The sequence below is a fragment of the Aotus nancymaae genome, unplaced genomic scaffold (genome assembly GCF_030222135.1).
Source record: "Aotus nancymaae isolate 86718 unplaced genomic scaffold, 86718_ANA_hifiasm-v0.15.2.pri h1tg000011l, whole genome shotgun sequence".
Classification (NCBI taxonomy): domain Eukaryota; kingdom Metazoa; phylum Chordata; class Mammalia; order Primates; family Aotidae; genus Aotus; species Aotus nancymaae.
Genome location: NW_026988422.1, coordinates 52,281,298 through 52,308,972, shown reverse-complemented (window position 1 = coordinate 52,308,972; position 27,675 = coordinate 52,281,298). Strand labels below are relative to the sequence as shown.

Here is a 27,675-nt window from a genome sequence, read left to right as displayed (position 1 = left end):
CATGGTATTGACACAAAGATAGGTGGTTGTTGATTAACTCCAGAGGGGCACAGAAAACTGGGAGAAAGCCAAACTGGCTTCTGCTTTCACCGCTCTCTGCATCAACTTTCAAGCTGTTAGATTGGTAATGACTGTGGGGTTTGGACAATGGTGTTGGCATGACAGGCTGGACAAACCCCATGTGGGTTCCTGGTCAGCCAATGGCAATAGACTTCAACCTCCCATTCTAAATAGAATGGGCAGGGATCTGGAGGTGTTCCGGAGGAACTGACTGGAACCCCACAGTAGCAGCTCTGGAAACACTGTCAGAGTTACCTTCTTTGCTATCATGGACTCCTAGGGAAATGCTGCAATTTTAGTCACTAGATAAAAATGTCAGTCACAAGACAAAGTTTGACTGATGATTTAATCACCATTGACATACTCGGAGGTCAGGAAAGGGCAAGGAAACACAGACATTTAGACTAGCCTCTCCTTCACTCCTAGACTCATGTCCACTAAAAATAATGTGGGCAGACTGAAATTTGAATGCAGATGGTTTGGGTTTGGCTTTTAGCCATCTGATGGGTTACAAAGGTAATGGTATCTAATGAATAAATGGTAAAACATACTATCACAATTCAGTTTTTCCCCTAAGCCTCTGGTTGATGCATGAATTTCATATAAAGCACAATTTCTCTGACTCAGTTAAAATAGGGAAAAACCACACATGACTAGTCTTCCAAAAACCATCATGAAGATTTGTGAATAACTTCCAATAAAGAGCTCTGAGCACTGAGAACACAACTGGCATAAACTTTATCCAAACCAAATCCTTCACTTGTGTTCTAAAATCTTAGTTGGAAAGTTATTTGGGACTTGTTAGTCAAGAATCTGGGCTTTACAAGACCTGAGGGTTGGGGGCTGAAGAAAGGCAAGGATCAGGGATGGGGCAAGGGATCCTTGCAGGGGCCAGAGAAGACCTTGGGAGTTAATGAAGAAGGAATATCTTCCCACTTGCTTGGTCTGGGTTCCTCAATGGAAGTTCCTCTTACTTCTGCTGATGCCTGTTTTTTGGGAAAAGGAAGTAACTCCAAAAACTGGTGAAAGGAGAAAAGGTAGCTGGGTCCCATGGTGGGAACACAACTTTCCTTAGCTAAGAGAGGATTTTATTTCCATTCCTTTTTTCATTACATACCTTCTCCGATCTTCTTTATATTCTTAAATAAATCTCAACAGCTCTTCCTTCCCACTCACTAGTCCTACACCTCTGTGATTGGGCACTTCAACAGGGTGAGAAGTAAAATTTTGGAGTCAGGGGCTGGAGGTGAGCAATGATAGGAGATGCCTAGGCTGTGAGAGCATAAGGGGGCCACGTCTACAGTTATGAGCAAGAAGCAAGAGAGAATAGGTATGCTTGCGGCAGTCCAGTTAGAGGGTATACAGCCTGCCCTGGAGTTCATCACTGTCTTGCCCTCTCACAGCCCCTCTACGAGAAAATGCCGGCCCACACTTCCAGCTGCTTGGGCGGCCATGGTTTCAGGGACTTCCTTAGCCAACAAGGGATTGGTTAGCCAGTGACCAATGATGTTGTCTGAGACAAAACACTAAGATAAGCCCTAGATAATGAGATTCTCTCTTCAGAATTGTAACCAAGGGAAAAAGCCAATGGGAACTGAAGTTGAAAGGCTAAGGGGTAGGGAGAAACACAAGGATAAACCATGTGCAAACTGAAGTTTTGAGTAAACAGAACTATACAGCATGCAGGACAAACCTGGGGCAAGAGCGAGAATAGCCCTGGGCAGACACAGAGAAAGGCAGGGACCCCAGGATCATGAATTTCCAGGGCTGCCTCCCCTCCGGAAGGCTTTCCAATTCCACACCACCTGTATCCTTACCGGTATGTGTCCCCTTTTACCGGAGACAATTGAGACTTTTCTTCCCAGTGAAAACAGCCCAACTGTAATAGAAGTTTGTACACGTTCCATGTAGGTAGGTTGAAAACTGAATGATTATCTGAAAACATCAGCAGAAGCAAGAGGATCTCCCCATCTAGAGTTAACTAGAGTAGGCTGGCTCTCAGCAAGCATGGCCTACCACTGTAGCTTACTTGGAAGCAGCTTGTGTACTTGAGATTAGGTTTTAGGCAGGAAATAGTGTGACCTAATTTCTCCTTTGTTCTTATCATGCCAGGTTATGCCAAGTCTATGTTTGAGACCTGAAGAAAGGAAGTCTTGGAATCTACAAAATATTAGTTTGGTCTGAGAAAGTTAAATCCCTGTTAAGTCACCAAAATCCAGGTCCACAAATCTCTCTGAGAAAAGCTTTAAACCCATGATTTTTTCACTGGTTGAAAGGAGCAAAGAGGTGTGGTGGTCATGTTGGTTCACCAAGAAGAGCTGATGAATCATTTGTTACCTCCCATTTCAAGGCTCAGGAGGGCTAAACCAGAAGGACAACCAAAAGCAGCTCTTGTCAGTATGAGACCTCCCTCGTCTCTCATGTCCACGGCCTTGGAAATGTCCCCAGGCAAGGCTGCCATCAGCACTTGACCGAAAACACATGCAGGCAGCCCATTCAGATCAGGAATTCATTATTGAAAGAATAATAAGGAAAAGTTTCTCTCTCTCTTGCAAGGAGAGTTGCTTTCTGGAAAAGTCACAGGGCTTTGAAGGAATGTGCATCATGTCTGGTAACAAGGGGCAGAATGGAAATGGAAGGGCACATTTCCAAAAGCCTTTTCACACAGGGCATGATGGTCTGGGGTCATTCAAAACTAGTTGTTCTATCTTAAATGTGTTATTGAAATCAGGCCATGACTCCCTTTAACCCACTATCCCTTCCCAGAGTTATTTGTGTCTGAAAGCTCTAGAGGAAAATTACCCAGAGTTAATTAGAGTTAACTGGTCTTTCCTGCCTACCCCTCTATTTCAAAAGGTCACCTGTGGACTAAAACAGGCTGCAAAACTGTTTGGTTTTCCTTAACACTACCCCATAAATCTTTGATGTATGCCACATAATCTGAGGGAAAAGTATATAAGCGTGAATATGGAAGAAGGAAACATTTGCAAGCCCAGTGGGTATAGCTGTGCATGACAAACATTACAGGTGTTTATCAATATTCAGTTCCCCTTCCCTTCAGAATACGGAGCAGGTGGTACCTTCTTGCCTCCTGGAAGTTAGGAGTAGCTGCATGGCTGCATGGCTGCATGGCTGCATGGCCATGAGAGTAGAAGTAATGTATACCATTTTTTGAGGGAAGAACTTAATTACCAGTGCTCAAGTTCTCTCTCCTCCTACCCACCTCTCCCTTCCCCTACTGTGGCACTGTGGCAGTGCATGTTAACACTGAAGTGCAATACTGAGTCCTACATGGAGGAGGGCTTATCTGGAGAGGCTCAGACATACATGGAGTTTGCAAGTCACTGAGATCTGGGGGGACTGTTTGATAGGCAACAAAACCAAATGTGTCCTGACTTACGTCTAGTGATTTATTGGTTTTCTCTCCTCCCAGATCTATTTGGAGTTTTGGAAAATTTGTGTTCCATCTGAACCTTGCCCTCACTGAAATTCAGAAGTAGGCAGTGTGTTTTCTCTCACACTTAGGATGTTTGGCTGAGAAGTGTGATGAGTGCCTTCCCTCCATTTGTGCAAAAGAAGCCTCTTTGAATTTTGGAGTGGAATAAAGAAAGTCCTTTCACAGCCACAGGAGAAAAGTGATGGTGATGATATTGAAACCAAAACTTGGAAAAAATGACCCTTCCAAATGGTTCCAAGACCACAGTTTTTAGGCTAGAATCAGATATTTTGCACTTCTCCTTGCCTTCACTTACTTTCCTCCCATTACCTAATCCTTGTCCTCGCTTTCCAGAATTCTCCTTTGGCAATCCTGGTTTTGCTGGACAAACTTTCACAGCCCTGTCTCTGAGCAGTAATTTTGCTTTGTTCACAACACACAACCTAAAAAGACATTATGCACAGAGTTCAAGGTTCTCTGGGTTAATCCAAAACGTTCCCCCTGTGAGCTGACAGGGACCACACATTTCTGAATCTTCACCAGGACTGCAGTACCTTCATAGAATAGCTGGAAGCCTAACATAATTAGGGAGACAAAGTTGAACTTTGACACAGTGAGCTGCAGTCAGCTGTGACTGCACTGCTGCACTCCCAACTGGGAGACACACACACACACACACACACACACACATACACACACCCTAAAAAGTCTCTGAATTGCATCATTAATTACTTTCAATAAAAGTAATTAATGATACAAGATGCCTCACTAGCATCTCATGGGTACCAGCTTGGCAGATTTTCAGCTCACGGGGAAGAATGCTACCTGTGTCCTTCTTTGTCGTGAACATTTCCTGGGTCAACTTTCCTGTGCATGTCTCCTAATCGTTAGTAATGATGACAAGAGAAGGCAGTGATGGAGCCTCTACTATATTCTGAGCATCACTGCCCAGAGTCCAAGATCAAACCACTAGCATTGTTCCTGGTGATTCTTTTATTTACAAACTACTCGCTGAGTTCTTCACTGTTGTGACTGTAGTATTGTGCTGAGTACTTGAGTGAATTGAGGCTAAGAGTTGTGATCAGAAATCTTACATGGGCAAGGGATGAGAGACAAAAGAGAGTAGAACTGCCTGCGTTCACATCCACATTTCATCCTTCCCAGTGACAGACTGAACCTCTCTTGCTTCAGTGCCTCATCTGTAAAGAAGGAACAATACAAAGTTCCACCTTGTAAGATTACTAGAGGCATTAGAGAAGTCTGTGTATGTAAAGTGTGTGTCAGACATGCAGCAAGCGCTCCATATCAGAGGCAGTGCTTAGGTCCTGTCCCTGCAGCATGGTTTGTGGTGAAGGCCTGGAGGGCCTTAGGCAGGAGAGTACGGTACTGGTTTGTCAATCACTGCGTATAGGGCACTCTCTTAGTGTTTCTTCGGGTCAAAAAGGTAGTGTCAAGGAGGAGCCACTTAATTTTTGACATTTGGGATTGGGATATGTCTTCCTCTTACTTTTTTCAGACGCATTTGAGTCATCCTTTCTAAGTGTGAACAATTTGGCTTTTTTTCTCAGCAGACAGTGAAAGCGAAGAGAGAACAAATTAAGAGTTGCAGAGAACAGACCACATCTTTCTCAATGTTAGGGAGAAAAGGTAATATATTTTCCTCATCTATGTCAAGGTTCATGGCTGAGATCTCTATAACAAAATACAGATTAACAAGAGAAAAACATATACATTTACCTTTTTCTTCTTTGAAATGGAAAGTACCCGCTAAGTGATTCAGAACCAAAATCAAAACCATGACTTCACCATGGAACTAAGAAGGGTTCTCAAAAGACAGTGCAAAAAGAAGCAGCCCTCCCAAATCCAGAACCACCCCCAAAGATAGTCAAAGATACAAATAAACCTCCCAAGAGCTGGTGATAGTTGGTACGATAGCCGCAAATGGGGTGCAACCCACATTTCTCTCCAGCCATATTCTTGAGTTCCCCTCCCCTGAAGTTGGTTGGGGAACTCAAGACTGCTTGTATGCCCCAACAGGGAGAAAATCAAACCAAGTTATCAGGAAAGAAATTGAGACAAAGAAAGAAAGAGACAGCAGTCCCTGAGAGGGAAGGGATCAATAACAAATGGGTAACTGAAAACCAGATTTAGCCAGAGAGTCACAATACAGGTGTGTGTGTGTGTGAGTGTGTGTGTGTGTGTGTGTGTGTGTTTTCCTGCTAATCTGAATTTGGGAAGGAAGGTTCAAGGAGAAATTTTTACCTTCTCTCTCAACCAAGCTCTACAGAGATCGGGGAGAGCTGACCTTGATAAGAATTCTTATTTTTCCAGCTCTTTTGTTAGTTGCCCCAGGATCCCATCTGCAAGATCCAGAATGAGTGGGGTGTCTCAGCCACCCCATATTGGGCACCAGAAACTGTAGGGGAGAAAAATAGTATCTTTTCCTTACCTATTGCAAGGTTCATGGCCAAGACCCCTATAACAAAAGACAGATTTACAAGAGAAGGCCAAGCTCACACTTGTAATCCCAGCACTTTGGGAGGCTGAGGCAGGCGGATCTCCTACAGACAGGAGTTCAAGCCCAGCTTCTTCAACATGGTGAAACCCTGTCTCTACTAAAAAAAATAGAAAAATTAGCCAGGTGTGGTGGTGCATGCCTGTAATCTTGGCTACATGGGAGGCTGAGGCAGGAGAATCACTTGAACCTGTGATGCAGAGGTTGCAGTGAGCCGAGATCATACCACTGTACTCCAGCTTAGGCGACAGAGTAAGACTCCATCTCAAAAAACAACAACAACAAAAACATTTACAAGAGAAAAGCATAAACTTTATTTAATGTAAATTTTATGTGACATGAGAACCTTTAGAAATGAAGACCTGGCTGGGCATGGTGGGTCATGCCTGTAATCCCAGCACTTTGGGAGGCTGAGCTGGGAAGGTGGCTTGAGCCTGGAGGATCACTTGAGCCCAGGAGTTCAAGACCTGCCTGGGCAACACAGTGAGACCGTCTCTACAAAAAAGAAATTAGCTGAGTGTGGTAGTGCCAGTCTGTGGTCCCAGCTACTTGGGAGGCTGAGGTGGGAGGATCACTTGAGCCTGGGAGGTTGAGGCTGCAGTTAGCTGTGATTGTACTGCTGCGCTCCAGACTGGGAGACAGAGTGAGACCCTGGCAAAAAAAAAAAAAAAAAGAAGGAGAAGAATGAGAAGAAGGAGAAGGAGAAGTAGAAGAAGAGGAGAAGGAGAAGGAAGAAAGACCCCTGCAAACCAGGGAAATCAGTATTTTTATGCTTAAGTTTGATGAAGAGTAGATAGTCATGCAGAAGTATGGTTGGAAGACTAATAAGTATGATCTAGGGGAAATAAACTGGGGGAAATTTAGCGAGGCCTGTTTGGTCAGATTCTTCTCTGTCCCCGTGTCTTCAGAGATAAGGACATTCCTTTCCTCTGGGTAGAGAGTGAACACTTTAGGAATGAACATTTTACAACCTGCCTCAGGAGAGGAGAGCGAGGGGAAGGTGACAGTGGCCTTCCTGCCTCTGCTGTTTTTTCAGGTACCAAGGTGCCAGATTTTGGAGTAGTGTATCCTGAACCCCACCACCAACTTCTCAAATAGTCCCTTGATGTTTGAAATTAGCCAATTCATGTCATAAGAATCCATAGGAAATGTACATTTCCTGATTAAACTGATTGCGAATTACCTTGGTTTTCACCAACATTCTATTGAGTATCCCAAGTTCTCAAAATGTACCTCACTCAGAGAGAGACACATGGTCACAGCCTGGGATATCTGCCCGCTCCGCCTCTTCCGGGTCTACCCAAATCCTTCTTGCCTTCTGATGCGCAGCACACCAACACCTTCCCTGATTCACTCCAGCTGAATAAGATGCTCTTCCTTTTGCCGTTGCTGCCCGGGGCTTGGATGTGACTCTGCTTTATATTATAGTTAATCGTTTGTGAGTCTTTTCCCATTCCTTGGAGTACATTTTTGGAGGGCAGGCACACATTGAACTTTGTTTTCAAGCTTTACCTGAGCACTCGGTATGTGCTTAACAAACACTGAATTGTTAAAGGACTCAGTTGTTCAACCATTCTTCATCAGTCTGCACCTACTTGGTACACTGCACTCTGTTGGGCTCTCACAGGAGACACGAAATAGGATGAGACTTGATTCTAGCCCTCAATGCACTAAAAATCTCTGATGGAGGAGCAGGTACAAAGTGATTCTACACAGCACAGCTTGAGGTCACTAACAACCGGGGTAAGGCGGGTCGCAAGGCCAAAGGCTGGAAAGATTTAATGCCTGGCTTTGAAGGGGCTGAAGCCCCCAGACCTTGCCCTGAACCCAGACTGATACTTCAATCAGAGCCTCATGGCAGTAAGAGCGAGTAGGCTGGGTGTTCTACTGGAAACGACTAAATTATCCTACGGGTCACCAATTGATTTATTTGCTAATTGACTGGCGCAGCTTTGGGCTTTAAATCTAAAGAAATCATTTCATCCTTTATTAAATACTGCATGAGTCTCAGTCTTTGTTCAGCAGGGCTATACACAATATACCAAGGAAACTTGAATTTACACTACAATAGTTATGCCACTAATGACCTACAAATGCCACTAATACCATACATGCTCCACTTCTCGGCTGGATCTGAACCTGTCAGTGAATTCTGAGCCCATCGACCTCCCTCTGACACAGAGCCGACCCCCATGCCCATGCCCGCCCCCAGCCTCCCCCATCATTCCACAATTGCATTTCTGAATTGGTTACTATTTGGAGACTCCAATTCCTTTACACCTACTCTTTTTATTTGGTAGACAATACTTTATTCGGAAATGTTCCCTCCTGTAATTACAAATCTTGTTAGTCATCCTCCTCCTCTCCCCAGGGGGATTGTGGGCTTTAATTAATTAATGTGGTTAAACCCCTTTGAGGTGCCTGGTTGAAAGGTGCTATATAAGTGCAAATTATTATTATTATGGCTGTTGACATCCCATGGCGGCAAAGCTCTCAGCCCTACACATCTAGAGACCTGAACAAAGGCTTCTTCATCTTCACCTTCCCTGCTAGGTCTGAAATCGCTAGCTCAATGGTTTAGGGGCAAATCTGTTACCATCTCAACAGCAATCAACTAATTAATCCCCATTATGTCAGCTTCCGTTTCCTTCTTCCAAGCAGTACGGTCCTGTTTTATTTCACAAATCATGCCCCCATCAACTCTAGACAAAGGTCGCAGTATCCCTATGGCCTCTGCTGGCCTCAAAGAAAAAAAAATAGGAGAGAAAGTAAGTTTGAAAAGAAAAATTGTTATGAAATGCACTAACTTCCCACCAGCAACCTAAATGGAACTTTCCTCCAACACTGGTCCTGTTCCACACCTACTGCCCACAGGGCCATCGGCCTCGAAAACCAGAGACCCAAAAACACAGCGAAAGTGCAGGTTAGGGTCCCACAGCCCTGGCTTGACTAAGGATAGCTATAGACAAAAGGTGTTGCTGCGCTGGGTGGGAAGAGGTCATCCACAGAAGCAAGCACCCCTCTTCAGCTTTGTCTGTGACCCCCAAGTTTCCCCTGAGAAAGCCAGCTGCCATCTGTAGCTAGGAAGCCCTCACAAAGGCAGGGGACCATGATTTAGATGTTTTGTGCTACACCTAGCACACCACAGCCCTTAACAAATGCCCAATACTTCCACTATGATGGTAGCCACTGAAAGCAGTCCTGTGGGGGAGACTTGGCCTCGCATAGGGACGCTGCTGACCAAAACACTCCTTACAAGGTTGTGCCTCAGACCCTTTGTTAGAGTGGATGTGGGCAAGCCTCAGGGGGTCATGTCTTCATCTGCCTTCATTTATCCTCCCTATTGAAGGGCTCCTTCAGGACATCAGTCAGTCTCTGTGGGAAATGATTTGGAGAGCAACAAAAGAACTTGGGCTCTTTGGGGGGCCTTCAGAATTCAGTAAACATCTGGACATGGAAGGCCAGGTTCTCAAGCAGTCTAGCTGGGGAGATGTCAATAGAGAGAAAGAGCTGTGTCTGCAATGCAAGCCCTTAGTTCTGTGGCGACATTTGTTGTAGAAAGACACAGACACCCCAGTAGGTAGATGGGAAGATTTTTCAAAAGCTCCTCTATTTGTTGGGTTTTGTGAGTTCAGTGCACTGTTTGTCAGTTCTCAGGGCATATGTGAGGAAACAGAAGTTTCGCATGGCTGGCGAGCAGCATGTGATGGATGTTCTGACTCTGTGTGCACTACGAATAACCCAAGGTTGTATAAGCCCGTCCTGGTAGGTTGCTGTTAAGTGTGTCTGCTATCCTTCAAGTTTGTAAAGCCCTCACGAGTCAAGATGACTTATTGGATTCTCATCCATGAGCACATTTTAATTGACAAAAAAATTAAGCACTAAGTGGTGAAGTGATTTACACTTCATCGGTGAAATTCAGGATCTGAACTCTTGACTCTCAATGTTCCCTTTATTGGTGACTCAATCCATTTAGAACACATTAGTCAGCATGATTCAACATTCACCACTAATCAGCATTAGTGATGGAACTAATCAGCATTCCCCAGTGTCCCCGAATCCATCCTCAAATAGCAAAAGAAATTGGCTTCTGTCAAGAGACAATGGAATTCGGTTTTTGTCAGTATTCACAAGCTGACGTCCAGTCCAAGTCCCACATACTCTCAGGACCCTTCCTTCCTCAGTCATCCTAGTTGAAATGAGCCCACCCCCTTTATCCTTCCATATTCCACTGTTTGAACCTGGCAATAGGTATCACAGTTTGCTTTTGATTAAACTTATTTAACTACATCTCTCCTAACTAGATTCTGAGCTACTAAAAGGAAGGGACTTTTTTTTTTCAGCCTTATATCCCTTGGCCCCTGAGCACCATGCTTTGTAAGCAACAGATGCTCAACAAATATTTGCTGAACTGAACTCACTGAAATGCAGCTTAAATCATATTCCAGAAAGAACATGAAGTTCTTTGGAAGACACTTTCAAAGAAAATCAACAACCTGAATTGATTGAATATATTTTGGTACTGTTAACCTGGCCATTTTTGCAAATGCAAATTAACTAGGCAAAGATGGCCAAGCGGCTTCCAGGTTCTAAAAGAGGAATGTAAATCCAGCCTAACTATAGTCCAGGCCTTGGAACAAAGTTTTTCTCTATAATGTTATTCCAACTGACATTTTGTTCCATATGTATATATATATATATATATATATATTTTTTTTTTTTAAAGTAGAGACAGGAAAAAACATTTTGGAAAAAAAAGTGTTTGGTTTATGACTTTGGACTCAAGTTCATGCCCTGCTTTGTGCTATAAGCACTAGTACCTCTCTCATTGAAGTTTCTTTCTTGCATACTGCCTACTAGCAAAACATACTGAAGTTCCTGCCTGAAGGAGATTCTGTTTTGGGTGAGCAGAACAAGATTTTTGGGTGCTGATCCTTGGTGAAGTGATAGTCTTTCTCTTCTATTTTAGAGTCTGGAACCAAAAAGGGTCCTGATGGCACTTTTTAATACATAAGATATTTATGCTGCTTTTTTTTTTTTTTTTTTGAGACGGAGTTTCGCTCTTGTTACCCAGGCTGGAGTGCAATGGCGCGATCTCGGCTCACCGCAACCTCCGCCTCCTGGGTTCAGGCAATTCTCCTGCCTCAACCTCCCGAGTAGCTGGGACTACAGGCGTGCGCCACCATGCCCAGCTAATTTTTGTATTTTTAGTAGAGACGGGGTTTCACCATGTTGATCAGGATGGTCTCGATCTCTTGACCTCGTGATCCACCCGCCTCGGCCTCCCAAAGTGCTGGGATTACAGGCGTGAGCCACCGCGCCCGGCCTATGCTGCATTTTAAGAGTATAACTCTATTATGCAACAAGCCCAGCCCTTAGGTCTCGGTACTATTGCATCTTATGTCTGCAACTGGGCTCCTCTGAAAAGGCTGTGTCTCCAAATATTCATCATCTTTTCTTTTCTCATGATAACAGAACACCCAAAATTTAGCTGGGTATAAGGCCACCCAGATTAAGGACTACATTTTTAGGCTGTCTTGTCATATATTTACAGACTGGCCAACATCATATAAGCAGAAATAATGTGTACAACTTCTGGTTAATGTCCTTAAGGGAAGGGGGATGCTTTCCCTCCCACCACCATTCTCTATCTCATGCACATCCTGCTACTGGGATGGAGAGCATGATGCTGAACCATTCTGGAACATGGTAATAGCAACATCCTAGGTGTGATGGAGCAAAAAGCCAATGGCCTGGGTTCTTGGAAAGACATGTAGAGCTGAGCTGCTATACCAGCTCTGGACTGCATTCCTCCTCGGTGCTACATGAGGAAGCAGTACATCTCTATCATGTACACCACTGTTAGTTTAGGTTGTAGTTACACCTGGCCAAACTTCTAATCAACGTGCAGTCAAGGAGTTCCTTGAAGGATTGTTGCATCAGTGTGACCAATCCATTTTGGCTTAGGATTTCCAGATTCAATATCTCAACGGAAGCTCATGAAGCCTGAGAGTTAAGTTGCCATAGGGGCTGCCATGATGGAAGATGAGAGGACCCAAACCCATTTCCGATTTTCTAAACTCTTAGGAGCCCAGGCTGAGGGCTTAGAAAGGGCTACAAACTGAATTTTGAGGTGAACATCACTTCACCTTTCTGGAACTCAGTTCCCTCAAGTGAGAATCAGGGTGATGGATGAGACTAAAATTTCACTTTCTGGGAAGTATTATGTAGTTAACTTTAGGGAAATGAAGAAATTTTTTTGAGAGAGAGAGATGGGGTTTTGCTCTGTCACTCAGACTGCAGTGCATTCCTAAGAACGCATGAGAAGACTGCCTGTGGAAAGATGACAACAAACTTACAATTACGTGAGGCTGCAGAGAAACTGGTCCACTATCTCCAGAACAAGGATAAACTGGTAAAAGGCTTTGGAGAGCAATTTGGGAAGATATAGTAAAAATGAAAACATGCAGACACTCTGACCAGCCATTCATTTTTTTATACATACCTAGAGAAACCCTCATACCTAAATATCAAGAAACACATGTAATAAAATTGTACAAACAATCAAAATTTCCATACGTAGGAGAGTGGGTAGCGTGTGGCATATTCATACACTGAATGGATGTGGATACCTAAAGTGAAAGAACATGACCTGTGTACCACGTGACCTGTGTTTCACATGGCTACATTACAAAAACAATGTTAAGCAACAAAAGCAAGTTGTGAAATTGTGTACAATAAGCCATTTATGCAAATTTCAGAATGCACTCAAAATCAATCATCATACTATGTGTGGATTCACATATATGTAGAAAAGTTTTTAAGAATGGAGAGGAAAGATATAGACCAATCTCTGAGAGTTTTCACTTTTGTGGAGGAACGTGGTAAGGAGGGAATGGACCAGGGATAGGTGCAAAGGAGTTCTAAAGTTTGCCAAGTTTTGTTCCTGTAACTTAAAAAAATGGAACAAAATTTTAGTAATTGTTTATTTGGGGTGTTAGATTCACATGTTTTCTTTTATGATTTTCTGTACTGTTCTTTATTTAAAATGTCTTTCATATATCATAAAATACTTCCAAATTTTGTAAAATCTCTCTTCAAGGCTAGTTGCCAGAAGAAAAAAAGGAAACAAAGCAGAGCGCCTATATGAGAAGATGTCACAGAAGGAGGGGATGTAAAGTGAATGTGGACAGAGGAGAACAGCACTGGGCAGATGGGAGCCCTTCCTCTCCTTCCTCATCTCCCCGGGAGGTCCCACACTAAGAGGCAGGCAGAAGCAGCAAAGGACAGTGCCTTGGTCTAGACAAACTTTCTGAGGCTGCAGTGGCACCTGGCAGGCTGGTGACAATGCGACAGACCTGCTCTGCCTTCTTCTTCTCCATGACCTCTGGGAGAGGAGTTTACTCTTTGCTCCATTGAGTTCCAGGGCTCTTTGCCCAGGCTCCCACAAGAATGCCAGGCCATGCCAGGTGCAGAGGTGGTATTTGCCAGAGACACCTCTGTACCTGGATGGAAATAAATTGAGAATCTTCTGGGTCACTTTGAGTCCAGCTGCATAAAACATTTTGATAGGTTACTGATTTAAATTGAAATCTGATGAACTCAGATGGTGGTATTTGGGGGAAAATTTTTTTCAATAAATCATCCAGTTGGCTCAGTGACTAAGAAAATGGGGTGGGAGAACTTAACGCAAGTTTGTGACAAGGGAACAAACAGAAGAGATTAATGCCTTTCCCGATACGCTTCAAAAGGTGATCAAACCATTCTTGATTGCAAAAGCAAAGCAGTAAAGATGAGGCACATAGCTTTGCAGCTCCAGAAAAGATCACTGTTGCTTTTTCTGTTTTCTTGTGACACCCTATACCAAGTGGTTGGAGATATGGGAAACTAATTTCATCTCCAGCACCTTCTCTGGACCTGTCTCAGGGTGCCCTGGACTCCCCAGCTCCCACTCCACATTTTATGCTGCTCACTCGAACCTACATTAATAGATGACAGCACCAGGATCCAAATTCAACCCGTCATACCTGACCTTGATTTTGCAAATATGATATAAAAAACACACTTCCGTCTTCCTGAGGAACTAAGCCACTATCTTCTGTCCTGTTCAAAACAACCTGGCTTTTCTTTTTCAAATCCTCCCCAGATTCCTGAGGAAGGGAGTAAAGGGGAGGCTGTGCTGGATCAACCCTTCAGCACCCCGACCTCCCCTTGCTTAGGTTCTACTTCACCAAATCCACAGCTGTTTGTGCCTATGAGCCCCTGAAAACTAGGAGGGCTCCCAGACTCGGACCTGGGTTTTCCTCTAGGCCTCCTGCAGCGCCAGCAATACAGCCCGGCTGCTTTCAATGACAGAATCTTTATTCCTGGCCTTCAGTCCCAGCTGTGTTCTGGGTGACACATTTGCAGCTTGCTAAGGGAACAAAGGACAGGACCAGAAAAGCCATGGGTCAAGCTGGAGCTCACTGTAAACTCTCCCTTTCCTTTCTGCTGCCAGCTGCTTCTGTGGGCACACCCCATTAAAGCTGGTTCCCAGAATCAACTCCTACTTTGCCCTCTCCACTGGGCCCCAGCGCACCTGAGCATCACTCTAAGAGGCTGGCTAATCAATCCTCTGAGCTTTTTCACTTGGCAGGCACTGAGACTTGCATGGTGAACTCTGGGGACCAAAGAAAAAAATAGATGCATGAGATCCCCTCCTACCCCCACCTTTCCCACTTCATTGCACAAAGAGGCTCAGCTCTCTCACTGCCTGGGATCTAGCCCCCTCTCAGAGTCCAAACCCTCAGGAAACTGGTGTCTGTGAGCTCCCTCTCCTTTGAGGCCTAAGTATTTCCAGCATCCAGGGCCCAGCATCCAGAGGCCAGGATCCCAGACAAATGCTGGACAGACAAAGAAGATGCAAACAGGATGGTATTACCATGTTAATGGCCCAAGTTGAGGCCTCCTGAAGATGCTGGGAGGAGGGGGGTTCTTTCATTTACTTTTTCTTTCTTTCTTTTTCTTCTTCTTTTTTTCGCAAAAGGAGAATAGTTCTGCTTTCTATTTTACTACAACAATAGCATGGACCGGCTCCTTCAAGTGTTTAAAAAGCAGCCTGAGAAATCTCTAACCAGCCCCTCCGTCTCTCCAGCCTGCCGCTTTATTGTCCTTCCCATCCCAGTGAACAAAGGGGAGGGAAGGGTAGAAGGCCCCCAGTTGTTGACTGTTCTCAGCATCCTAATCCTTGAGAACCGGTGAGGGAAATGGCCTGTGGAGCTGGTAAATCGAATTCTGCCCTCACCTTTTATTCCCTCCCTCTGCCTGTGCACTCCGGAGTTCTTCAGGTATTATAAAGTCTCCTGGCTAGCAGTCCAGTAGGCATCTGGGGGCTCGCTAAGGGATAAAAGGCCCTGAGGGATCATTCCCTAGCCCCACGGGTAGCCTGTGTGGTTGGCTTGTTCCCACCATCCAGGCGGCTCTATTGAAGACCGAATGTCAACCACAGTGGCTGGCGGCCTCCTTCTAGTTGGCAGCACAGGAGCTGCCCTGTCTGTTCCAAGTCCCTGGACATGGGCTGTACATCCCACCCAGAGCTCCAACTTCCACACCAACTTGGGACTAACCTGTCAGTGCAACTCCTCAAGTAAAGAAAGCTACTTGGCCTTGACTGGTGGTACCTTTCCAAGATTTCCACTCAGGGACCAAGGGTTTATTTGCTTTAAACCTGGGGAATTGTGCAGGTGTCTTTTAGCTCAGTCATCTGGCAAGAGTGGAGCGGGGGGAATTAGCTTTGATGTTGCAGTATGTGGAGATCTCAAGGGTACAACTGGGCTGAGCTAAGGGAATGATGAGTACATCCTCTCCTAGGAGGATCGGACAAAGTGACGTGACAAGGCTGTTACAGATCCTGCAGGCTGGTTACAACGATCCACGTCAGAAAAACGTTTTACACTGCGGTCCCCACACAAACTCATAATGTGCTTGCACATTCACACACAATCACACAACAAATACTTTATGAAATGATAATATGTGTGATACAACCTGATATTTTTTACTCTCTATTTCTTCTGTCTTCTCTCTCTCTCTCTGTCTTCAAATGCTGGTTGTGACTTATCAATTTCATTTCATGACCCACAAATGGGTTGCGACAGTATTCAAAGCCTTGAATCAAGGTTAATATTTTCATTTTCCAGCTGACAAAATCAAGGCCCAGAGATTTTCTCAAGATGATACCAAAGCTGGAAGTAAAATCCAAAGGTTCTTTCTAATAAAGGAGGGACCTGCGTTTTCTGGGGACCTGCATTTTTTGTTCTCCCAAAGTCTTTGGGAGCACACAGCAAGAAAGCAGGGCATACCAAGAGGTTTGTTTTCAGGGGCATTGCTGGTAAAAGCAGAGGTGTTCCACTGCTTCTGGGAAACCTCTGAGGGGGCTGTGTAGCTTGGGGAGTGGAATAGAGAAAACAACTTAGAAAGCAACCAGGTGAGGTTCTGAGGTCTCTCAACCAAGCATTTTACTTACTGGTTGTTGTTTTTGAAGCATAAGACATTTTCCTGAATTTCTCTCTTTCCTAGACACAGCTCCAGGTCAGCCTCCTTTAGTGATCCACTTTCTCCCCCGTTATCCAACCTTTTTGAAAAGTCATTCCTTGCAGTTTTTTAACCTCTACCAATTCATTGTATTTTCAGTCTCTACTTTCTCTAAATAACTTTCTCTTCCCTGTTAAAATCATGATCCTAGCAATGATCATCAGAGAGACAACTCAGTGAATCTTGTTCCCACAGATGTTATCCCAAAAGTTATCCAAATTTGACCAGGCTTACAAATGCTATTTAACAAAATGCCCAGTGATCAGGGTATGTGTATCACATCAAGACTCTTGATACAGGTCATCTGAGCAAAACAAACTTTTCCTCCTGAAATTATCTTGTAATCTTCCATAGAATTTCTTGAAATCTTCATTGAAATTTGCTACTTACTATACTTCTAATCTTTTAGGAAAGCCTCCAAAAATGAAGAGCTGAATGCCACACTGTGCACTGGGTAAATAAAAGTCCAGCTTTTTGATTGCTTATTAGCTATACACCCTTAGAGAGTATGTAACAAAGAGGCCTGCTGTTTGCTTTGCTTAATCTGGTCTTAAAATCTCTGTTCCTTTGTCAGAAAACACTATTTGCAATTGTAAAAAAAAATATTTACCAAGGAACTTGGATAGCATAAGTCAAAGGCTAAGAGCCAAAGGTCAGTAGTTCTCACCCCAAATTTCGTGGACCTGAGAGTTCCTGCTGTGGAGCTCAGCTACACCAAACAAACATGCAGCTTTGTGAGTCCATTAAGAAGCAGACATTTTAGAAGGGGAAGGAAAGGGAAGTCTGCAGCCTGTTCCTCAGTTAGAAGCATGGACTCCCCAGCCTGCCCCACATAATCCCTGCTAGATCTTTGCAATGCAATGTGTCTCTACGGGGAAATCACAGGGACTTCCCTGTTTCACAAACCTGGGAAAAATGCTTAACTTATAAAATCCTTCAGGGTAGGACTTCTCCCATGGACAGCAGTGACAATATGCTCCTCTAGGGCTCAGGCCAGATGTTCACCTAAGCATCTCTGTGGGTGGCGTCTCCTGCCTGACAGTAGGGGACAGATATGTATCCCGAGCACTTCTGTGGGGATCCTTCCTCATCCACAAAGCAGTTTTGGACTTCTGATCTTGTGAGCTGACTCTTCTAACAGCACTTGAATTTACCCCTTCATGTGAATTGTTTTCTGGAAAGACCTGTTAATTGGGTGCCTTTCCTAACCACCGGTGTATCTGGGATCTGGCATCTGGGAATGAACTACCATTGTAGATCAGTGAGTTCTAGGTCAAGGCCTCAGGGTGCTCTAAGTCCTGGGTTCAGGTCACAAGGTGCAGGTTCTAAAAGTCAGGTCCTCCACGGGAAGACCATGTCGGGACTTAAGCACAAGAAAAGGAAACAAGATAACCAGAAGGAGTGAGGGAGACAGGGCTCAAGGAGCCATGACACTGCACCTCAGAGGCTGCCAGCCCAGGTGGCTCTTCAGTTTGTTAAGCAAGAGGACTCGGGCAGCACTGGCTCCTCACCTCCACACTGGTGTCATATTCACTGCCTAACACGCCGTAGGATCTGCAAAGAGGAATGGGGTGGTAGCAATTCTGAGCCTTCTCGGTTTGATCCTCATGTTTTGATCGTCTCATTCTGTTAGGAAATTCTGTAGGTCTCCATCAGCCGTACCTCAATCTTCTCTGTTAAATTGTTGCCACAACTGCTGATCTCTTGCTCTCTTTAGGGTAAATATCACTGGCCAATGCATGTTGGCTTTTGATTCTATCCAGAGCTAGCTTCTATCAGAACCATAGTACTAATTACCACTAGCAATGGGTGGCACTGCGCATAATCAGCTTAAACAAATAGCTTAATACAATGATCTTACCTTGAAGAACCAGGCCTTCCTCCTTGATGGTGTAGACAAATGAGGTGAAGGGAGCGAGTGGGGACTTGGCAATGAGAATCTGCACATAAAGCACATTTTTCTAGGGTTAGTCAAAGGATCAGGGATGGGCATCTATTCACTCCCTGTCCCACTTTGAGACAAATGGTAACATATGACTGTAAGTCATCAGGCTTATTTAAAAAAATTTTATAACCCAATGTTTAAATGAGTGTTACCCTTTCAAAGAGGTCATCTTAAAAGGCTATACATTTATTCCAACTTTTCTGCCATCAAATACCATATTCTTGAATCAATTCTTTTAGAAATAAGTCTCATTATTTTATAACACATGCTTAAATTGCCACCTTTCTGCCCTAAAATAAACCTAACTTGACTCTCTAATTTTATTTATAAATTTAGCTGTTTTACTTAAAAAATTCAAAGCTACCTTTAAAAGATTTACTATCACTGCAAATATTCAAAATGACTTGCTAAAGACAAAGCAATAAAAGGTTTCTTTTTTGGCCATGGTCCTTCACCAAATCCTTTACTATGTGACTACATTTTCTCTTACTTAAGGTGTAGAGCATTTTCCACGGCCCTTGACTGTGGATTTGGGCACGTGACTTGCCAGGTGGCATGACACAGGTTATGCCAGTTCCCAGCCAAGGCCTCAAAAAGCCTCAAGTATTTCTAGTTGTTCTTTTAATGTTTGTGCCATCGTCAGAGAAAAATATGTCCATGCTAGTCTGCTGTCTCAGAAGGAGGGCAACAGATACCTGAAACAGAGGTGGCCAGAAAGGCTCAGGCTAAGGAGTTGACTACCCGGAGACCCACATATACACAAGTTAAATATTGCTGTATGCCTCTGAGATTTTGGTGGTGGTGTCATGAGGCATTATTGCAGCAAGAGTTAACTGATATGCCAGCCAAAATTTCAAAAATGTTTTCAGCAATGAAATTCTCCTAAGAGGACACCTATTTTAAAGGAGATGGTTATTTGGTCGTTTAAAAAATCAGTATCATTAGGCCATTATCATATCTCATATGGCTCTACAGAGCCTCTAATAATCGGTGGATTGTTATATTATAGTATTTCTACTGAAGAAAGATCAATATCAGTTTCCTGTTTTACACAGTAAAACATTATCAGAAACAGGGACAGTTTGAACTCTGAACCATGTAGGTAATCAGGGAGGCAAGAGAGAAGGAAGAAACAATTTCAAATAATCAAAGGGCTTACATATAATATCTTGACTATCTCAATTCAACAAATATGTACTGTCAACTATGAGAAGTGGTAGGGAAATGTGATGAAAAGATCACAGGTTTTAGTGATAGGCTTGGCATCCAGCTCTTCCACTCATCAGCTAGGAGCCTACGGCAAAGCCCACAATTTTCCTCTAGTAGCCATTCCCCTTCTTCCCTTTAGTAAAGAGCTCCCCAAGTTTCTTTTTTTTTTTGAGTCGGAGTTTTGCTCTTGTTACCCAAGCTGGAGTGCAATGGCGCGATCTCGGCTCACCGCAACCTCTGCCTCCTGGGTTCAAGCAATTCTCCTGCCTCAGCCTCCAGAGTAGCTGGGACTACAGGCACACGCCACCATGCCCAGCTAATTTTTTTTTTGTATTTTTAGTAGAGACGGGGTTTCACCATGTTGACCAGGATGGTCTCGATCTCTTGACCTCGTGATCCACCCGCCTCAGCCTCCCAAAGTGCTGGGATTATAGGTGTGAGCCACTGCACCCGGCCAGGTTTCTACATTTCTCTGCTTCTTTTGCAACTAGGTGTGGCTATGTGACCAAGCTTTGACTAGCAGAATGTGAGTACAAATCACAGGTAGAACTTCTGGATTATGTTTTCATGAGAAAACTGCTAAATAAATAACTTGCTAAAGGCAAAGCAATCGAAGATTTCTTCGTTGGCCTTGGTCCTTCACCAAATCCTTTACTATGTGACTACATTTTCTCTTACTTAAGGTGGAGAGCATTTACTTAAGGTGGAGTGCCCTTCACTTTCCCTTTCATCCTTCCCAAGACAGGAACCAGCTCCAAGCACATGGGTGTGGACAACACCCTGGGGATGACAAAGCAGCATGAGAGAGGGAAGCTGGGTGTCTTCAGAGAACATCAGTGTCTCCTACCCGGGGTCACAGTCCTCTCAGAACAGAGCCACTTGTCTCAACCACTGTATTTTGATATCTTTGTTACTACAGTGCAGCCTGAACTCTAACCAAAACTGTGACTCTGGACAACCTAAACATTTTAAGTCTCAGTTTCCCCACATGTAAAATGGTAATAAAAATATCTTCCTAAGTGGGATTATTATAAGGATTAAATTAAGTATACAAAACACCTGTCACTGTATCAAACACAAAATAAGTTCATAATAAATAATAGGAACATTTTCAACTAACCCATCACATATGCTTCCCAAGTACCCCTTCACCCTCTCTCACCAAACAACAATATACTTGGTTTCTACCAGAAGGAAGTCTCCAGTTGAATTTCAGTTATTTTTACAAGTGTTCTAAAGTTATCTAGATAAACTAGTTCATCATTCTCAGAACCAATGAGAAGGAAGTATAGGTGGGCACTTACACTTTCATGTCAAAAATATCTCATTTGAAAATTAAGGTGGATCCTGGATCCCTTTCTGCCTGAGACAGTTTAGAGACAGTTCAATGTGAAATTTCTGAATACCCCTTAGAAGGGGAATGGCATGGTAGAAGAAAAGACAGTGGTTCTTGGTTTTAATGTGAGTTTGCATCACTGGTGGGTCTGCTGACCTACACATTCTGATTCTGTAGGTTTTGAGTGGAGCCTGGGAGAGTCTGCATTTTTCTAACAGGCTCCCAAGAGACACTGATGCTGTGGTTCACAGACCACATTTTGAGTAGCCAGATTCTAGGCAATTAGCCTGACTGAAGAGTCTAAGACGGAGAGGCAAGAGATGGGAGCTGTGGGGCCAGTTGGGGGTGACTCCAATAAATCAGTGATGAGATGATAAGGGCATAAACTACAGCTGTGTCAGAAAGAGGGGGAAAAGGAAATAGATAAGAGAAATGTAAATCCTCTAGATCAAATAGCAGTAAAAATAAACTAAACATATCCAAAATCTCAGATCTTTGTTGTCTGTATGTAGCAACTAGATACGAAACCAAAAGGGCGTAAATAACTAGCAATAAATAAAGTATCGTGCCATATTTTTAAAAATATTACCATTTTTATTTCATGGACTGCAGAAGCAGAGACCCAGAAAAAAAGAATGCCATCTGAGCCGAAGCCTTCTGACTCTGTGGTGCTAACTCCACCTTCTAATAGCCACTCTGTGAACAAGCCCTGAACCCCAGCCAAGAGGATCTCACACCTGGAGGGACCTCCCTGCAGGAAATCAGAGAGTTTGGACAGGTCACTGATTAATGCACTGTCCTGGAGCAGAGTTTAAAATGAGTCATCAAAAGGATGATGCGTGTGCAGTTAGAAAAAGGAAGTGGTAAGTTATGTCAGATGAATTCCATTTCCTTTCTTTGGAAAAGAACTTCCAGATTGATAGATCAGAGGGCTATCACCAATACAAAATATCTGATTTCAGCAAAAAATGGGACAAACTCTCTTGATAGTCTTCTGGATAAAGTGAAGATAAGTTGAGTTGGATACTAATACCACTAAGTGGACTTGTGAGTGACCAAAAGGCCAGTAGTAACCTGGTGAGGGACGGCAATCTCTAGCAGAATGTACTGAATTCTAGCCTTGGTCTTCCTGACTTGAATAAGATTGCTGATGTATTCAAATACATCCATACAACAAATATGAAATCCAGCAGGAAATGGAACTGACAAAAACTGCTGCTCTAATAGAGCTTATATTCTAAAGAAAGATAAGAAGTATAAAATAAATACAATTATATGACAAGATAAAGAATATAGGAAGTGTATTGGATTGAAGGTGGGGGTGTCAATTTTGAAGAGTATCATGAGATCTCACTGAAGAGGTGACATTTGGACTTGTGAATCATGTAACTAAACCCACTGATGAAATGCTGAATTGATGGGAAGGTAACAGAAGACAAGGAGTTTAGAGAAAGAGTTCATATATTAGATTAGATAATCATGATATCAAAACAAATCTCAATTTGGTTGGAATGTTGGAACAAACCCTACTCATTGTTTGGGATGCAATTTTATTGAAAAAAATGAAAGGCCTTGTCCTTGAGAACAGAGCACCAATGATTCATTATGGAACAGGAGAAATAAGATTTAGTATTCAGAAAATGGAATGTTGGTTAACTATAGTTCAATATTAGTCAGCTGTGAGATGTAATTCTCAAGAATCTAGCATGTTCTCAGGTTATATCAATGGAGATACAGTATGTGGAACAAGGGAGGGGATAGTTTGCTTTCCTCCTCATCCAGCAAACCATGCCGGATGCAATGTGTTTGGACTGGGGCCCAAATTCCAAAAGAAAACAATGACAAAAAAGAAGGTAGTTGGATGCCCAAAGCAATCCATGACCACAAACACTTCAATGCAAACATCATGGTAAGAGGACTGGAGTGAAGATGTATATTGCTTTTTTTTTTGAGACAGAGTTTCGCTCTCGTTACCCAGGCTGGAGTGCAATGGCGTGATCTTGGCTCACCGCAACCTCCGCCTCCTGGGTTCAGGCAATTCTCCTGCCTCAGCCTCCTGAGTAGCTGGGATTACAGGCACGCGCCACCATGCCCAGCTAATTTTTTGTATTTTTAGTAGAGACGGGGTTTCACCATGCTGACCAGGATGGTCTCGATTTCTTGACCTAGTGATCCACCCACCTCGGCCTCCCAAAGTGCTGGGATTACAGGTGTGAGCCACCGCGCCCAGCCCGATGTATATTGCTTTTACTTTGAGTTTTCTAATCTGAAGATTCTGTAATATTATACACTGGTATTATATACTATTATATACTATATGAAGATGCATATTGCTTTTGAGTTTTGTAACCTGAAGATTCTGTAGTATTATACACTAGTGAGGGGAAGTGTAAATTATATTTCAATATATTTCAGGAAAATAAGTGATGCATTCCATGTATCTTTATGGATACATATAGATTCCTCCCTTTTTTAGATCCGAATTAATGCCCCATGACCTTTCTGCCATTCAAACTATAAACTATCCTCTTCTAAAGCAGACAACCTCCCAGCAGATAATTTAGGCTGTGCTAGTTCAGATGTTCAGCCATCCTATAAATCTGGGGTGTTCAAATCATTGTCTGACTTAGGCAGTTTTCAAGTATCATTCAGTCTTTTCCAACACATGATGCCCTGCAGGGAGGCCTAGCTGCCTAATAAAACACCAGGGCCCTAGTGAAAAATTCTGATCACACTCAAACCTGTGTGCAGTGTGTGAAAATTGGCTTTGGAACTCTGAGGGTTCACAGAAATATGTAACTGAGCAAGAATGAGTGTAGACATATGTGGCTCAAAAAGCCTGGGCTTCATGTGGTAGGTATGTGGTATTGTGGGTGGTTAATCCCATCTCCCACAAATAGCCAGACTATTTCTTCTTGAATATTTCCTTCATATCAGACCAGCGCAGCTTTAACTGCATTCTAATGAATACACTTTCTCCTCTTTTTACCTATCCTTGCAAGGAAAGTGGTCACTCACATTTTAAAATTCTTTGGAGGGGTTGGCCCCGTAATCTCAGCAATTTGGGAGTTTCAGGCAGGAGGATTGCTTGAGGCCAGGAGTTTGAGATGAGCCTGGTCAATATAGCGAGACCCTGTTTTGATTAATCAATCCATTGATCCAAACAGCCATCAATTCTCTGGGGGAACATTTAAAGTATACCAAATATATTTGATGCTGAATCCCCAATCCCACTACCATCTGGAAATAATTCTTGTTATTTGTACCATCCACCCATCCATTCATGCACTTTTTCAATACACAAATATGTATTGGGCTTTCTCCTCTGTGTTCAGCACTGATCTAGGTGCAGGAGATAGAGCAGGGAATGAGACAGAGAGGTCCCTGATCTTATAGAGCTGACATTCTGGTGGCAGAAGACAGACAATACAGGGAAGCCTTTGGGCTTTTTCCACTGTGACATTCTACAATGTGCTCCTCACTCTAGGGCATTCAATCCCTCCATCAACAAACATTTATTGAGTACCACACTCTGGACCAGGCAGATTGAATTTATACTCTGTAAATTTGCACTTACTAAAATACTACCACCTGTTTCTACCTCAGTTTATTTCTTAGAGGCAAGCTCTGAATTCTCAGTGGAACTCAGAAGATCTGGGCATTTTCTGTAATCTCACTCCGTTCCCTTCTGCAGGGCCCAATGTGGTGCTTTTCAGCTGCAGGCTCCTAGAATGATGGGCAGGCACCTTCCTCACTGTTCTTCATTTCATCCCTATGCTGGTGTGTGGAGGTTTCTCTCCATTTACAAGTGGAAGCAGAGGCCTAGGTGGTACTCTTAAGTAAAGTGTGGAAGGAAAATTGGCCTTTGGGGCCCATGGGCTTCTCCCTGCAAACTCTCTCCTCCTTTTATGTCCCTCCCCACAGGTTTCTGTTTTGCTCTCTGTAAATAAGCTCTCAGCTAATTCTCTCTACCCCTAAAGTGAGGGCTGGTAAACCTTCCCATGTTACCCTTCTCAGGTGTGTCTACATTGTAATATAAGACTCTCAAAAAGAGAAATGGGTCTGTAATGATAGAAAGTGCAGTAGAACTGCGGTGGGTAGGGGGGACTTCCAGAGTTCCTACACTTACACTGCTCATGAGAACAACAACCAGCAGACATTCATCTTCACAATAATCCTCGAAGGTAGGTGCCGAAGCTGGGTTCCAACCAAGACTACCTGGTCTGTACTTGTAACCATCACGATGGCAGCTCCCAATCTGTCACATACAACTCCATCCACTTTTCTGGGATTATACGTCAAATGAGGCAGGATACAGAACAGCAAATAAGGACACTTTCTTTTCTGCATGGATATTGCATGATTCAAGACAAAGAAGGGGGCTGGACAGGGTATCCATGCCGGTAGCCTCAGCTGTTCACGAGCTTCCACACGGGCAGTCTGCCTTCTACCCTTCATCTCTGAAAATCCAAATACAAATGTCACCTCTTCCAGAAGCTTCTGCCGATTTCTCCAGCCATCTCTCTCTAATCCCCTCACATTTTATCCGTATTCTCTAATATGGATTTAATAGTTTTCTTGACTGCTTGACAGTTAATGTTACCTGAATTAACTATAATCTATTTGACCATTCTCGTTGCTGCCGCTGCTGGTCCCACAAACCTCTAGTGTGGTGCTATATACGTAATGGAAGCTTCATTATGAAATGCAAGAAAGAATGAGGGAATAAATGCACAAGTTGATGACCCACAGAAGCTCTACTGATTCACATCCATTTTTAGGACTTATCTGGCTCCCTCTTCCCAAAGTTAGGGAACTCAGAAAATGCCATAGAAAACGGCAGGCTTCCCAGTCAATCACTGCCAATATTCTCAGCTTGGCCAGGCCCAAAGTCAAGTCTTTGGTTTCAGCTTGCTATAGCATCACATGTTTTTCCTGGCTTGATCCCACTTCCAAGAGGCTCAGTAAGTGGAAAAGGAGCCACAGAACAGAAAGTGCTGGGCATAGGAACCTCAGGCCTTCTCCAGGATGGTGACACCTTCTAGGGATAGTGTCTGGGTCCTCCTTTCAAAGTATAGGTGTGGCCCTCATCTGAGGCAACCGAGCCCAGCCCTTCTCCATGGGTGGCTAGGAAGGCCAGTGTGGAGCAGACAGCACAGAGATGCAGAAGCCTTGGGCACAGGCTATCCTGGAGGCTGCTGGTTTTTTTTGGGACAGCGTCTTGCTCTTGTTACCCAGGCTGGAGTGCAATGGTACAATCTCAGCTCACTGCAACCTCTGCCTCCTGGGTTCAGCTGATTCTCCTGTCTCAGCCTCCTGAGTTGCTGGGATTATAGGCACCTGCCACCACGCCCAGCTGATTTTTTGTATTTTTAGTAGAAACGGGGTTTCACCATGTTGGCCAGGCTGGTCTCAAACTCCTGACCTCAGGTGATCTACCCGCTTTGGCCTCCCAAAGTGCTGGGATTACAGGCGCGAGCCACTGTGCCCGGCCTGGAGGCTGCTTTTATAGAGTTCTGGTCCTGGCAGTTTACATGACTTCCTGCGATATAGCCCCAACCTTAGGAAAAAGTGAGTTTTGCCTTTGTGGCCCAGGAAAGCAGACATGAATAGGCAGCCATAAGCTGAGGGTAAGCTGGCACTGATTCTTCTACTTTCTCTTCTCTAATTCCTGTGCCAGGAAGGCTTCCTTTGACACTAGTAAGGAATCCTTCCTCTCTTCTATTTCCTTCCCCTTCCCACCCACAACCCCAAATCTCACATCAGTTGGAGGTAAAAGGAAGAGTGAAATGAGCTGGCAGAGGAAAAGTCTAAGCAGAAGAGTTTCTTCCTGTAAGGGCAGGCGGTAGGACTGGCTTTCTTACTGTCCCTACTATCTGCTATAAAATGTGGGGCCCAGAGACAGTGTAATAAGCTCAGCAAAGTAAAGTACAGCAAGAAGCAACTGAAATAGACAGCTCAGAAACATGACTTTGCATCCATCCACAATTTCCTGTCCTGCTAGTTTTTTAATCCTGTCTCAGTCTCCCTCATGATCAGTAAGATTATGTGGTTGTTGATAAACTGGGTGGGGATTTCCTTGTTGAATGTGTCTGATACTTTCATCTTCATGCAAGGGTCCTGCCGAGAAATTAGGGAGGAAGCCCACTCACTGAAATGTCCTTCTACAGGGACCCTATTCTCTCACTTCAACTGGAGACCTAGGCTAATAAAACCCATTGCTAAGTTAAACAAACCTTTCCTCTAGCTATGCCAAGTGTCTGCGACAGAAATCCTTCATGCCAGGGTTTTCCTCCTTGTCCAAGACTTAGAAAAAAGTTGTTTTCTCAGCTGCTTTGAAGCTCAGGAAGAGAGCCAGGGAGGCAAACAAACCAGTTAGTCTTGCATCAGATAATTCAACAGGCTCTTGATAACCCCGTCTTCTGTCCTTTCCCAGGTTGAGCTGAACTCTCCAAGCCAAAGGACAGAAGGGCCGGAAATGCTCCAGACAGGAAGATCTGGGACTGGAACGAGGCCACAGGATCAGGGGAGCTTGAAGTGTACCCAGTGATCCTCACAGGAATTCCCCATTGTGTTGCGAGAGCTGGAGGGAAAGGTGGCAG

The 27,675-nt window shown here is 43.8% G+C and overlaps 1 protein-coding gene across 10 annotated transcripts in view; it reads right to left on the bottom strand.

Annotated features, from left to right (window-relative positions):
- The window catches only part of RAD51B (RAD51 paralog B), a 769,161-nt gene that overhangs the window by 133,235 nt on the left and 608,251 nt on the right, over positions 1-27,675 (bottom strand). For 7 of the 10 annotated variants that reach the window (XR_001105026.2, XR_010342068.1, XM_021675056.2 and 4 more), the window contains exon 10: positions 18,445-18,523. Coding sequence is in view for 8 of the 10 variants with exons in the window: in XM_021675056.2 (XP_021530731.1) it covers positions 18,445-18,523 (79 nt within the window). In the remaining 2 variants the exon portion in view is untranslated. Of the gene's footprint in view, positions 1-8,305; positions 8,753-14,452; positions 14,671-14,837; positions 16,190-18,444; positions 18,524-27,675 lie in introns of those variants that run through there. The other 3 variants (XM_012438155.2, XM_064374981.1, XM_021675057.2) reach the window with 3 other exon arrangements.